This window comes from Cephus cinctus, unplaced genomic scaffold (assembly GCF_000341935.2).
Source record: "Cephus cinctus unplaced genomic scaffold, Ccin1 Ccin1_scaffold1857, whole genome shotgun sequence".
In the NCBI taxonomy this organism is placed as follows: domain Eukaryota; kingdom Metazoa; phylum Arthropoda; class Insecta; order Hymenoptera; family Cephidae; genus Cephus; species Cephus cinctus.
The window spans coordinates 460,828-476,185 of NW_014334032.1; the positions used below are offsets into that span (position 1 = coordinate 460,828).

The 15,358-nt window shown below is 42.2% G+C and overlaps 1 protein-coding gene across 2 annotated transcripts in view; it reads left to right on the plus strand.

Moving 5' to 3' along the window:
* LOC107273889 (transcription factor hamlet) overlaps positions 1–9,281 on the plus strand; it is a 15,378-nt gene extending 6,097 nt beyond the window's left edge. For both annotated transcript variants that reach the window (XM_025091183.1, XM_015752502.2), the window contains exon 6: positions 7,058–9,281. In XM_025091183.1, coding sequence (XP_024946951.1) covers positions 7,113–8,369 — 1,257 coding nt within the window. In that variant the 5' untranslated portion in view covers positions 7,058–7,112 and the 3' untranslated portion in view covers positions 8,370–9,281. The remainder of the gene's footprint in view (positions 1–7,057) is intronic.
* Positions 9,282–15,358: the final 6,077 nt, after the last annotated feature.

The window sequence follows — 15,358 nt, forward strand, 5'->3', positions numbered from 1 at the left end:
AAGAAAAAAAAAAAAAAAAAAAAAAAAGATACGCGTCAAAATAGCAAATCACGTCCTCCGATCCAAGAGATGGAAAGTGTCGACCAATCACTAGTCCGTCATTCCTTTTTTATTCTCGTCTGCCAATGCCGACCGCCTGTGTCCGGTGCCGCCCTTGCTTCTGGCAAAAAAATCTAGTCTAGCCATCAGCAGCGATCCGTCAAAAATCAGCAATGCACGGCAGAGAGTAAATTTGAGGCCGCAGCCTACATTCGTGATGTAAGAATGAAAATAACATTGAAACTTAACGCGACTGTTGGCGCATGCGCGGAGGTGTCACGATGCCGATGCATGTTCTATAGTTCGGTAAACACATTCGTACGCCCGGATCTAGTTATATGCACGAGCCAACAGATCTTCTTGTCATATTTTCTTTTATCGATAACGAAAAAAAAAGAGACTTGTCGTAATAAAAGAGATATATGTTTTACGTAGAAATTCATTTTTATGGAATTTCATTCGCAGCGACAAATAAAGTGACGCGTGTACTACACGATGATACACGTATACACGCGTGTCGCACAGAATCGTCGCATCGCACTATGGTACTTTGGAACGTCAATTGTCACCGGTTAATATGCAATTTTAATAAATGCATTAGAACCGCGTTCAGCAATATCTTTAACGAGCATATTGATTAATTGCCAGAGATTAGTGATATACATTTAATAGACCCGTTTCTCTTACATTGCACTGGCATATCGGTAAATGGTGTTAATTAATGGGAACAATATTCAAACGACGTTTAAATAAAAGATTGGTCGGAACTCTGACGTTAAGTTTATACGCGTGTAAACAGAGCTTTATGGATGTCAAAGAGATCGTTATGAAATTATCATCGATTTCGAGAGATCGTTAACAGTATTTTTCTATGATTACAAGAGAACCCGGGTTCCACGTGCTTTGCTAGTTGACAACCTGTTCCTTTTCATTGAGATCGGTAAGTGTTGAAATTTTGCTTTTGAAGGAAACAGACGGAATCGCAGCTCTTTAGTGGTTCTATCGAGGCTACCGATATTATGTATACATATATATGTATAAGGATCAAGAAAAGTTAGCGCAATGACAAAAGCAGAAACGTCACTGACGATCATTCGAGTGTAAAAATGGAGAATCGGTAAGCGCTTCGCGAACCGCAGTATAAAAACGTCCTTGGTTCGGTAACATCCATATAAATTACATAGCGATCGTACGTCGGTACGCACAAAAGAGAAATCAGAGATAATGAGAAAAAAGAAGAAGGAACGAGTAACCGATCCGATCGATCGAACCGATCGATCGGTATTTGTCTCTTCCGTGAAACTCCCATCGACCGTCTTCCTCCTCCCAGCTCGATTGTTACGAGTATCCTCGTCTGATTATTCGCTCGTGCGATCAGATCGGTAAACATCGGTATCCTCGGCCAAATAAAGCGGACTTCTCCGTGCTGTGAAGAAATGGGCCAGGGATTACAATAAGAGAGATTGCGTTGACTAACAAACGATGATTTCGTGGTACGCACGTGAATATTTCATGAGCGGCTCGAACCCCGGACAGAGATCGGTTTCTCGACGATCCACAATCACCGGGACGCGAACCGACCCGTCGATGGTATAACCGCCGCGAAAAGATTCTCAGAGGTGACAAAAGAAGCCGAACGAACTCGGCCGGTACACACGGAACAGTTGGTTCTTAAGAATCGGTACAGGACAAACGTCGGATATCTCGTGGACAATGTGGTTGGCAGCATTGAGATTCAGGCAGATTCAGGCCACTCGGCTGGGCAACAACCGGACCGTTGGAAAATTCATGAAAATCTATTCCTTATTTAGAATCCGATCGTTCTTTTATGTATTTATAGAGCTGAGATCAACTCGCGCTAATAGCCGGTGCCGCGAACTTTCCTCGGAAACCAAATTTTTCCTGTTTTTCATAACTTTCTTTTTTCCTTAATCAATTCCGCGCTGGATCGTTAAGTCGTTTTACCAATCTGCCAATGTTTTACGAGGAGAACAGACTCTTCTCTTTCTCAGCGGTAAATTTGTACATGATCAAAGGAACCTGAATGGCCACAGTCCGTAATAGATTAAATGGAAAATGAAATAAAAGCTTTGGGTCAGGTTTTAGTTTCGCTTGGTCAACGACGGTTGGCATACTCGCTACTATTCCCGTACAGTTGCTCAACCTGTCTACCAAGAGATCTAACTGTAACGCCGATAGAATTATAGGTAGAGGCGCCTTATGCAATTCCATCGTGGTTTTGGTCCATCGCTCGCAACGTTCTGCATCCCTTTGACCTTTTCCCCTGCAAATTTTACACGCGCTTTCGCCGATTTTACGCGATCGAATTGATCATCATTATCCACACGCACGGATCGATGACCATGTGCAATAATATTTTTCGATTTATTTTTATAACGTAAACTGCATTATCTGCTTACCACGAGAAAAACAAGCTTGACAGTACTATGATGGATACCTCAGATCTTGGGTACTATAGACCCGAGGTCTTAAAATTCTTAGATTATGCCGATCGATCTCTCGCCACGACCTATAGCCAATCGTGTTAGGACCGCTTATGGGTAAAAGTGTCGACCGGAAATTGTGCGTTTAATCAATTGGCAACACTTTAGTGAAACTGACTTACCGACAGAGTCCAATCCTTAAGCATTCGTAAATAACGTAATGATCTCGCACGTGAAATTAGCACCAGGATCAAGTGAATCCTGCCTGAGGGATATACCTCTGACTTCCCTGGTAACTCTCGTGAATGTTTCATCTGGTCCAGGTGGCTGTGAAAGAAACATCATCTACTGTCTGACTATTTTGAAAGTCACTCGGGGAGAGCAGAATTTGTACCTGCGATGGACATTGTATATGTATATATAATGGACAACGTAACAGTCGGGATACCGTATTGGAATAACAGGAAGTGTTACGATTCCATTGAATGAAAATATCGACGATTCGAACTCGAAGAGGCAGGACGTCGACTTTACCGACAGAGTATCCTTTCTCGGTTAGCCTCAATTTTTGTATTTAAATTCATTCAACTGTTCTCGCATTGAAATCGATTCGTCTAAGTATATATATATATCGTTCGTTGAGAATCACCGATGAAAGTTCTATCCACTAGATATACATGTACAAATACAGAACAAAGAAACGTCTCCGATTTGCAGCTGTCCAGATTTTCAGTGAATAAATTTCCAAAGAAAAAAAAAGGGAAGTGAAGAATAAAAATAACAAAGAAACAATATTTACACAGTGACACCGGCGGTACCATGCAATTTAATTCAAATGAAAAAGCGCGGGAATTTCTCCAAAAAATTCAAACGCCAATCTCAGCGAGATTGACGAGCCGATAAGAAGATATAAAAAAAAAGATGCAAATCATCTAGATTTTTCCCTCAGCAAAACTGGATTTTTAAGATGGATATTTGTATGTATATGAGGCAAGGTTACGTGCCTACTGTCTAGTACCGATGCGAGAGCGATTTCGTGTGGGTCGAAATACGCGTCGCTGACAGGCGACATCTAGCCTTATACGTCGAGGCGAATCATAAATAATAATCGTCAGATTACCACCGATGCACACATCCACCTACAATGTCAGCAAGTTAATTCTCGGGGCTCGGCCGCCTTCTTGTAAACGGCCCCTGAGGAATATAAATGATGATCGAGCGCCAAGTAGCTACCGTATACTACGTATACTTCACTGGACTCAACATATACAAATATATATATATATATATATATATATATATATATATAAAAACAATATCATTATAAGCATACACGAAGATACGCCTTTATCTACTCTAATGCATTCCTCCAGCAAATATCATCAGGTAAAGAGACTATCCCCAACCAAACAACCTCAGGGACCCTCTATACACCGGTATACCTCTTTTTGTAATAACTTGAATGACGACGACCCCCTTTTCAAGATCGTTAGGTACTATCACTTTTATAGCCTCGGGTGTCACGGTAGGACACGGTTTGGTGGCCAAGAAGAAATTGCACCAGCAAAGAAAAGAGTACGGGGAGCATGAAGACACGATTGAAATCTTGTTTCGGGTTGACAAGACGGCGAACTCTTTGTGGTAACAAGTGGCGAACGGTTCTTGTGCACGAAGAGCATACGTATGGTTACCGGTATCAGTATATATATATATATATATATATATATATATACACAGATACTACAAGAGTATAGGGTACAGCAAGTAGGTGAATGCCGAGAGAGAAATCATACTGGCAAGGACGAGGTACAAAACCACGCCCGGCTCATCCCAACTTTCTATAAACCGAAAACTGGATCACGCGCCGTGACTCCATTCCGCGTCTCTATCAAAAGGGAGAAGAGAGGAGATACCATATAGAATCTTGGTATCCTCTCTTTATCCAAGATTCACGTAACGGGGCATCTCATCTTCTTGGATCCGTCAGAATCGACTCCAATCTTTTTGCTGCATACAATTAAGTTTGGCATCTCGTGGCAGATCCTCTTCAGTCCACGTGGGACTTTACCGTTTTTCATTGGATGCTGCTTCTTCTGTCGTTCCTACTGGACCACCCAAGACGTTCGTTCTAGAAGTCTTGGAATTTTATCCTACCTGCAACGCACTCCCAAAGAAATATATTTATTATTTATTTTATACCTTTTATCAACCCTAGCTGATAATATACATAGCTAGCTATATATATATACATAGTATGCACATACAATTACCATGTAATATTCGCAATGTAGCGAACTTTTTTTTCCTACTACTTTCACCAAATGGATGTTAACGGCTGTTACAATCCAAGAAATTATTACTGGCAATTGCAGCGGGAGACTTACGTTACCAGATGAAATCATCCGAAAGTCAATTAGTAAATAAGGAACTTTTAGCTTCACCTATGTACCAGGTACATAAGCCACTAATGTACCTTCGCTCAATGGTATTAGTACATACGTCGAATACTGGTAATTATTAGCATTTCACTATTGTCCGGGTACCAGTTTTTACGCGAGTCCGAGCACCTCATGGACCACAGCATCTGGATTTCTTGATCTTTTTTTTTTCAGTCCTTATGGTTTTTCTTTTCCTCTATAACTTTTTTTTCTTACCTCCTCCCATCTCCTATCTACTACTTCCTGGCGAAGCGAACACCTCCTTTTTTTTCCTGGCAATCATCGCTAGTCAATTTCTCTTTCGTTCGGCGGACGAGTCTGTAAGGAAATAGGTAGGTACCTACTTATCTGGCGACTGGGTGAAAAGGATGAGGCGTCTAACTGGAGCACGAGCAACGGTACTAGGACTAGGAGACTATTGAACTACAAGACTGTTAAGACCATTCAGGGATTGGTCCATAAAGAAGACGGATGCTGAGAGTCAAGATTTTTTTCATTTGACTAAAGGGCTTATATATATATATACTGTATCTATTGACTAATAGGTACATACATACCACAGGCTTATATATATGTATATGGAAGCTACCGAAACAGCTGGAACGGACTGGATACCTCAATTTTCTTGTAATCTACTTTTTTCTCTGTCTTCTTTTTCATCCCAAACTCTTTTCTTGTTAACGCCCCGAAACCGTTCACCGCAATAAGACGTTCGACGAAATTGAGGGTACCTTACCCACGTCTTGTATACCTATACGTGCAACTTTGATAATCGACACTTTTTCAGAATTCTGATATCCTCGCGTGCTCGAAATAACCGCTCTTTACGGTAATTATCATTGCCTGGTGAAAATGATGGTGTTGCCATGTGAAATTTCGTACTTGGTACAAGACTCGTATAGAGACATCAACGCTGGGATAAGACTCGAGACCTTAATACTGGATGTGTATATATATATATATATATATCCAGATGTAAAATGCATACAGGAACTCTCGCTCGATACGAACGAAATAATCGAATGATTGCAAATGAAACCCCCTGTATTATACGTATTTCATATATAAATTATATATACAATGATAAAATATTTTAATCCTAAAATTTATAATAAGTGTCACCATTAATTATTACCAAAGAGCCGGCACCGATTTTGCTATAGATTCATTCGACGAATACGAAACCGGTATCGTTAAGTCAAATTTGAGAAATTCTTCATTGCCAAGAGTTTCAAGATCGTTAATTGATATAACGAACCAGTTTTGTATTTGGAATTTATGAGATTTTTTTTTAATTCCCCCAGCCTCCCGACCTCCCCACTTCGTCCGACCAAATCCCAAGATTTACTAGCTCGATAAGTTAACGATGATACCGAGCAGGAAATACCGGTCGACGATCTTCATAATTTAACGTGAATTCATAGGTAGAATAATGAAACGTTAAATTAGCTATTTACAACTTGACGAATATCGAGCATTAATGTTAGGGTATATAATTTTTTTGAAATTATTTTTCATCTTATTTCGCCTCAAGATTTCATTAACACCGTTTGGTACGCATCGTTAATCCTAGAAATACATGACCAGTCCAGCTCGCTACGAGTATACCGTAATACAAAGGCATCCTCGAGTCTATATAGAATTTCGATCTACGTACACGCACGACACCACGCGAGGTACCATCAAGAAATCGCACAGTGAATCCATCTTGTTCAGCAAGAGCGAGAGATCATCTCTCTAGCATCTATCACTTTCATGTAAAAGAATTCCGAATGAGATCAGCACCGTCTGTCATAAGGCTTTCACGTGTGTCTCCCAACGGCGCAGCGAACCCTAACAACCCTGTAACGCGGTAGGATATCCCGGTATGGACTTTCCATCAGAGTCCGTGCGAAGTATAGTGGATTGACGTCCATTAATGTTTCGAGGAATGGAAAGTCGTGGTCACGAACCTGGTTAAAAGGAAGCAAGGGCCTGGCGTGTTACGGTTATACACTTTTCGTCGTCTCGTTAGAAAACTGGCGCAATCCCATCCCGTAGGCCATATGTACAGACTCGATTTTAATTAAAGCCATCCGTTTCCGTTTCCATCTTAGCTGTCATTTACTCACTGTGAATTGCGTACGTTGCTTCCAGGTCACCGTGCGGTCATCCAAGGAGCAACGACATACCTGACAGAAGCTGCAGTGTGATGAGCGCATATCTTGGAGCAAGCGCACCGTCCCCGTTGCATCACGATCCTGATTATCCTTCAGCCATGCGGGAGAAGGACTCCAGTCCAAGAAAGATGCCTGGACACATAAGCCCGAAACAGGCGAGCATATATCCCCTGAGCGTGAGAGTACCGGATGTCGAGGAGCTACCGTACGACTTGAGTCACGCCCATAGTCGTGCTAGTCCAATGCTGATGAACCAGCAGCCACACATGAGTCCGGCGGCGCGACCACCTCATCATCATGATCTAGACTGCGAGCCGTTGGATCTGCGCGTCGATCGTAAGAAGGAACGACTTAGGGACGAGAATCAGAACGAGATCGAGATGCTCAATCAGAACAACTTGAGTCTATCTTATCGTACGGTTCTGTTCCCGCAGCATCACGCGGTCCATCCTCTTGTGCTGGAAGCGATGTACCGCTCCCATCAGCACAATCCCGTTCCCGACCTACCTAAGATCCAGGTGAGAGCACTGCCCACGATGGTGCCTCTGCCACCTAATAGATTCTCATCAGCAACGACCACTCAGGCACCACCTAGCAGGGTACCCACTCCTCTTCCTAATCAGCAACAGCCGCAGCAGCCACCCTCGAGTCTGCCGCCTTACTCGATCACGGTCACGGCCGGGTTGAAGCCCAAGGATCGTTACTCGTGCAAGTTCTGTGGAAAGGTCTTCCCGAGGTCGGCCAACCTTACGCGGCACCTCAGGACCCATACCGGCGAGCAACCTTACAAGTGCAAATACTGCGAGAGGTCCTTCAGCATCTCCAGCAATCTTCAGCGTCACGTCAGGAATATACATAACAAAGAGAAGCCGTTCAAGTGCCCGTTGTGCGAGCGATGCTTCGGTCAACAGACTAATCTCGATCGTCATCTCAAGAAGCACGACGCGGATGGTCCAACGATACTGGACGAAGCTCGCACCAGGTATCACAGTCAGCTACCCAGAGCCGATGACTCTTACTTCGAGGAGATCCGCAGCTTCATGGGTAAGATCACCTCTCAGCGCCAGGGGATTCCCTATTTTCCTGGTCTCCTCGGACCGACCAGCGACGACTTCAAGACGGACAAGCAGCAATTGCAGTTGGAGGAGAAGCGCGGCGACTCGTCCTACTTCAGCGACCGGGACAACCTGAGCTCGAGGTCGAGCAGCAGCGCCAGCAGAGCCGAGAGCGTTCACGAGGAACAAAGGGACGCGAATTCGCCGCCCCTGTCACCAGGTAACAACACCTGAGCCACGAGGACGACGTGCCCGACGCCTGGGCGTCGCTCGTCCCGTCTTTCAAGGCGATACAGACACACACCGTACCGAGGTACCCTGCCCAAGGAAGTGAAGGTGAATCCCAAGGTGCTCCATAGACGGCGGACCAGCTACGATTCCTTGGTGAAAGGTGCCCAGGGACAAGATTCTGGACCGTTTGCAGAGAGCGTGAAACATCATCTCCAGTACTGACTAACGGCCTATCATTTCATACCGGGGCACACCACCGTGCGCCGAGATAACAAAAACGAAGAATCCGGAGTGCCGGGAGCTGGCTGGATACTGGCACAGCATCCCAATAAGTAACAGTGATAAAATTATACGGTGGATCGACTTTATCTCCAGGAAGGAAGCACAATTTTTCTCGCTACTTCATTTCACTCTTTTCCTAACGACTTTGGTTATGTCCTTCCTATGAACGGAACAAACATCTCTGTCGTAATCAGCGATCAGTCATTCTCTCATTTTTTTTATCTCGCGCTTCGAATCTCGTTCTGTACCAGGATCGAACGACGTACAGGCGAAACGATTGCGAGACGTGGAAAAGTATAGGCGAGAGAACGATGGAGATAAAAAAAAAGGTGGAAAAATTCAAGGAAATAAAATGCAACGCAGCGCTGGACGGGTAATTCGTTCCAGTAGGAAAACAGCGCAGATCCCGATTTTACGACCTAGAAAGTGAATTTAAAGCCCGGTCTGTACCGGTACCCGCATTGACCAAGGTACCTTCTCTCGGAACAGGATCCCCAGGAGTTCAGTGCAGTGATAAAAATAATTAGAAATCGATAGAGCCATTTCGTTCCCACTCCGTAGACAGAGCCACTCTATACGCCTGGGTAGAAGATGAAGAGGATGATGAAAAATGAAAAAAAAAAAAAAAAAAAAAAAAAAAAAAAAAAAAAAAAAAAAAAAAAAAAAACTGAAAAAAAAACCGACCTATTTACCAAGATAAGACAACCAAGACCTTCATGCCGATGATCATTCAGCAAGGTGTGTATCTGATCTCTAACACGAGAGCGCACCTTGGATCCAGCACGCGTGAAAACGTCCTACTCAAGCAGGTGCCAGCCAAGGATCCTATCGATCCAGCTACTCCGCCAATCCTGTACATGACTAAGCCACTAAGAACTGTACCATGATGATGATCATCGTCGTCGTCATCATCATCATCATCATCATCATCATACCGAGGATCTCTCACTGTACGTATTCTGCCAGTTGGAAATGGCCTCAGGCTCTCGTTACACTCGCCACGCCCAGATCAGACTGGTACAGCCAGCAGCAACGAGATCTCTGAAACACTCACCAGATACACCAGCAACATCATGCACTGGAATCGGCAGCAACGGCAGCGACTCGTCACGAAAGTGAAACGCAATAAAGATGGTACACCATTGCTCTATACGCTCAGCCACGCTCATCTCGAGATGAGAGCAGCATCCGGTCCCGCGATGCGATTGATCTCAATTATACTCACACGATAGATTCCTTCACCTTTCCATTAAAGATTACCCGATTCTAAGCTCATCACGGTTCACTCAAGGTCCAGGACCGAAAAGTCCTTTGCTCATTAAATCCTGCCAGGATATCGTGTGTGGATCCACGTATATGTAGGACGCGAGTAGAGCCCAAACTTTGCAGTAGAAAATGCCTGTCGCTGACTAGACACATTTTGGGCTGTTGAAATTATTCGATAGAACAAACAATGCCTATGTTATATATGGACATGACTTGTCTCTTCTCATATGTGACCTTTTTCTTTTCTTCTTTTTTTTTTTTTTTTGACAACGACGTACGTGCACAGTTTTGCGGATAAATACTTTTGCGAAATTAGAGCGAACCAGCTCGCAAATGTATCTTGTTTCGCAAGGACGACATTTTTCACGTTGACTTCTTCTTCTTTTTTTGTCGCTCGTCATTCTTTTATCTCTTTGTTATTTTTTTTTTTTTTTTAGTATGCTTTGTTCCACTTTACCGGATTTGGACTGACTAACCGAGAGATTATCTGCGCGTGTGACTATGCTCTAGGCCCATTGAGATATATTCGTTATGGACCATTTTAACTTTGGCAGGATTTTTCATACGGCTGGACCCACATGTGTACGCGTACGTGTAAACAAAATGTTACCTTCTACATATGTAAATGAAACGTATATATATATCTTTTGATCGTTCTGACGAGTGTATATATTCTTATGCATATAGAGACAATAGAATAATATATAAAAATATATATGTATACGTCAACGCCAAGTAAGATGCAGGTAATATATATTGTCCGATGTATATATATATATATATTATATATTGTATATATATTGTGACGTCATTTTTCGATTCACGGTCACAGGCGACTCCGACTACCGATACAGATAACGTTCCCGATTTCTGGTTCCCTTCCGGTCGCCACCCTGCTCAGAAGCTGCGCTCTCGGGTTGATTCGTACAGTTAGGCCAATGCTCTCGGAAGATTTCGTTGTGGTTTAGTTAAGGTCGAGGTGCTCGAATCAGCCGTGGGGATTCGCTAAGGAACGCTCTCGATTTGGTTTAAAGGGACGACTCGAGGGAAAGGGAAGAGTTATCGGCTATAAGGATCTCGACCAATCAGATTATCAGAATTATTAGTTCTCGAATTTGGCAATTTTGTCAAAGCAGTCTGTCTCGGGGCACCGACCGAGGTGTCACGAACTTGCTCGCGCTCCCGTGCTGTCTGTTTATAGTTTTTCTAGCCGCGTTTCGATACGGTATTGCAAGTTCTCGCTCGTGTAGTTCTCGTGTTGCTCTCGCGTATTCCAGAAAATTCTATGAATTTTCTGTGAGTGTTCCGAACGTGTAGTGCAGTACCTACCCCAGTGTCCTCTGGATACAGTTCTCGGCCTTCAGGGATTAGCTGCACCAGCTCCGGTGAGCACTCCCAATTTATTAATTGGTGAAGGGATTTCGATTTGATACTTCCGATTCGTTCTGTTAAGTTCTCGATCAATTGCTCTCTGTCTCTCGCATTATTTGCCTGACTCTTACTCCGACTCTGTCTACCTCAACCTAGCAGCCTGAGCGGCCGTGCATTCCCGTAACCGTCCGCTCCCGTTCGTGCATCCAGTTGCATTTGCTGATTTTACGCGTCCCCAAAAATCTACAGGATCCGTTAAGTTATCGCCTCTTCTAATAGATTCCGTCAGAGCTCTCGTTTTGGTGGAGTTGGGCCTGTTCCAGCCCAACTCCCAGTTCCCGATGAAAAAAGAATTGGCTGGCGCCCGCCTGGCTTGCCGATGCATGAGCGAAGGGTGGACGGCCGAAGGTAACGTAGGTTGGTTCTCGAAAATAGTTCGTTCTCGGATTTTTGGCTATCGGTGTCGAGATAAGAAAAAATACGTTACAATATATACATACAGTAGCTAGACTTCGTATCGAGGCTCAATTTAGATAGATAATTTTTTTTCTAAATAAGTCTACACTATTTTTCTACTCTGTACATATAGAAACAAATTGAGAAATTCGTATTGTCCTAGCGGACGAATAGTCTTCCGAAGGGATGATTAGTATTCGGAATTATTAAATAAGGTTGGCCTAAAGCGGCTATTCGGAGAGCGTAACAGGGATAGGGTGCACGATGCGAACAATTGCTACAGGTCGATCCGAAAAAAAAAGCCGGAAGAGCCGGTCGGTGTTAGTTCCTGATAACTCCATTATCCTGGGAATTATTGAGACTCTCAAAAATATTCTCAGGTCCTTAAAGGACGCCTCGCAGTAATGAGAGATCCATTTTTGTATTCCTCCCTTTTTACTCGCTTTAAAAAAAAAAAAATGAAATCCACGGAAAAATATAAAGAAACTTCTGTCGTATTAAGAAAATAGAATTTTCGAAAAAAAAAATTCAAAAAATAATTTTTATTCTTATTTACTGATTTAACAGCAACGCGTTATGTCTATGTCTATATGTATTATTTTGACAAATTCTCATGTATATTATATACGTATATGGGAACCACGAAACAGGATCCACCCGTAGCGAAAGTTCGATGCGCTGCGTTATATCTGAAATGACAAAGTAGATAAAGAAAAATTAAAGGAGCAATAAGGATTCGAATGGAGAAGAAAAGCGGAGAATGAGCCGGTAGAAAAAGAAATTGATAAAAAGGAGATGGAAGCCCACCGACGGTATACATATATATAGACACAGTCATCGAGCCACCGGTCAAGACGGTACCACCTATCAGAAACGGTGACAGTTCTCTCATAATCGATTTCACCGTGCGCCATATGCAATAAGAAACGGATTCGTTAGCGAAAGAAAGTGCATGCTGCTCGTTGCGTTTGAAAAGAAAAAAAAAGTTCCATCGAGCTTTTATGTCATTCGATTGCATATAGGTGATCCTTACGTGAAAGGTTATGTCGACCCATGTGCAGATTTCAAGCACTGAAAGTTCAGCGTGACAAAGATCGGTTCGGCTATCTCGATTGTAAGGGATAGGAAGGAGTGAATTTAATTTTTTTTAAATTTACATATATATATATAGGTAAAAATTATTAGATCATCCTAAGGATAATTGTCATCGCGTACGATTTCATTGAGATACCATTAATAAGTTTTATTTTAAGGCGCGTCTCCCTCTCCTACTTTTTTTTTTCTGTAAATTAACTTGTCTGTAGAACTTTTTTTTCTCTTTTTTTTCCTGTGTATTATGTATAGGCGTATATGTACTATGAGACATTTAATGGACTCGCCGTAAATGTCTGTTTCTGTAAATTACGATACGATTGTGATGTTCTCGAGGTTACCGATTTATACGTATTTACCATTAGGAACGCCTTTACCGACGGAGCATCTACGCCATTGGCTATGCTGTCGTTTAATGGTTAGTTAACTTAGTTGAACTCTTTTTAACGTTTACATGCCGTAAGTATCAACTCGTTGCATTCATGCCTGCGTCAATTGCATTTCTAATCGGGAATGCAAAGTGGATACGTGAATTAGCGAGACTTCCGACAAGCCGAAAGATCGGGATATTTTATATGCGAAAAAGAAATATTTATTGAGAATAGCCCTTGGGCACAATGCGAAGTTGCGTGCAGAAATGAAAAAAAAAATTGTATTACTAAATGAAATGCATTTTTGAAGTTAAAAAAAAATAGCGCGCGGTTTATTTGGTGAAAAAATTTTGTATCGAAAAGAAAAATTGAAAAAAAATTTTCTTTGATTTTCGCATTTTATTATCACGATCGTTCATCGCTCTATCTTCCGTATAACAATTGTAGCTACGTAGTCACATGTTGTGTAGCATAGTGGTGACTGTATATATGTTGATATGTAATATTCCCTAGAAATAGAAGAAAAAATTATTCGTTTTAAACAATCCGTCTCAATGCAACATAACCCATCCCGTATAAGTGAACCAGGAAAAATATTCCATAACTTTCTCTCCCTTCACCACGGCTGCCAACAGGAGAAGCAACAAAAACAAGAACAAAAATATCACGAGATGTTAACATTCCTCAAAACAAATGCAACCAAGTAGAAATCGGAAGCGAAGCAAAGAGAAGAAACGCTCCTCCCGTTGCGAGTTATTCGAGTTTTCACAAAACTTAAACCTCCAAGCGTGTAATTAATGTGGGAAAGGACTCGTCCGGCAGGGTCATAGGTGTATGAGAACCGGAACAGGTGGACCGCTCATATGTGGACGAGATTCACGCAAGACGTGACCACGTACAGAAATCGCAGAAAGTCACCAACAGTCCAAGTCAGTCACTCAGTCAGTCAGTAAGTTACGGACTCACTCAGTTAGTCAGATAATAACCTAACCTAACCTAACTATGACAGTTAAGCCATAGCTTGACAAAGTTCAAACTACGTATATACATATATAGCACTCGGGTATAAGATATTGTCAGATACAAAGCAACGTATAGTCATAATTACCAGCAACGTTAACGATACGCTTCCATAAATAAAGAGTTGCTCATCTCGGCCAAAGTTGGCTGCTGGAGGTCTGAACGCGGTGAGCGGTCCGCCACTGGGATACGAGTTGGCTAAGTGCTTTCTTGGCCTCCTGGAGGACGTGACTTTGACCCAGATACGTAAACTGTGCCAGGTAAGATGCAACTTGCCTAAGGTAGTAAACGCAGGTATGTATATATATAAGTTATATAGATGGTACATATATATAGTATATCTAACTACCAGTTAGACACGGTTAGAAAAATTATGGCAAGAGACTAGATTTCCTGGCTGTTGAATTCTGGGGATGTTATTTTTTATTTTATTTTTTTCAAAACAAACTGTCCGATCTTTTGATCGCGACGTAAGGTTAGTGTGGTATAAATGTTTTGAGGAACGGTATCTTACGAAATTAGGGAAATTTTTGACTAATGCAGTCGGCATTGTTAAACTAGGAAATAAGATCGTTGCTAACCTTCGAGCTGATATCTGCCTGCCATGTCGGGTATGCATAAAAAAAGCTGAAATCCTTGGCAGGTTAATGAAATAAGTCTGGTGTGTTGCATTTTTACGCTATATAATGAGAACCCTATTAGATTGCTGAATCCATTTTTTTGTTTAGTTCGATCCTTGTTTTTGTTGTGGATTCTTTGACTCTTCCTTTTTCTTCTTAGTTGCTTTATTAGGGGTTTTCAGGACTCGGTAAACTTGCATGGATTTTGGGAGAAACTGCTGTTAATCGTGAACACGAGTTGCTCTTGTTGTATATTTTTTTGTTCTTTGCCTGGTCTTTTTCTTGACTTACTAGGAACATTATGCACGGCCTTTGTACAGTCACGGAAGAGATTATGGACTCGTTGGGTCGATTCTTCGCGGTTTTTATCTGTTTTCTCTTCATTTTTATATAGCTTAACTTATATGAATCTCCAGGCGATCGTGGCACTGAATCTTTTAATGACTTGGATTTTAATGACCTTTAACTACCACTGGGAGTGTTTAAAGCTATTATCATTCGTTTTGCCAGTTTT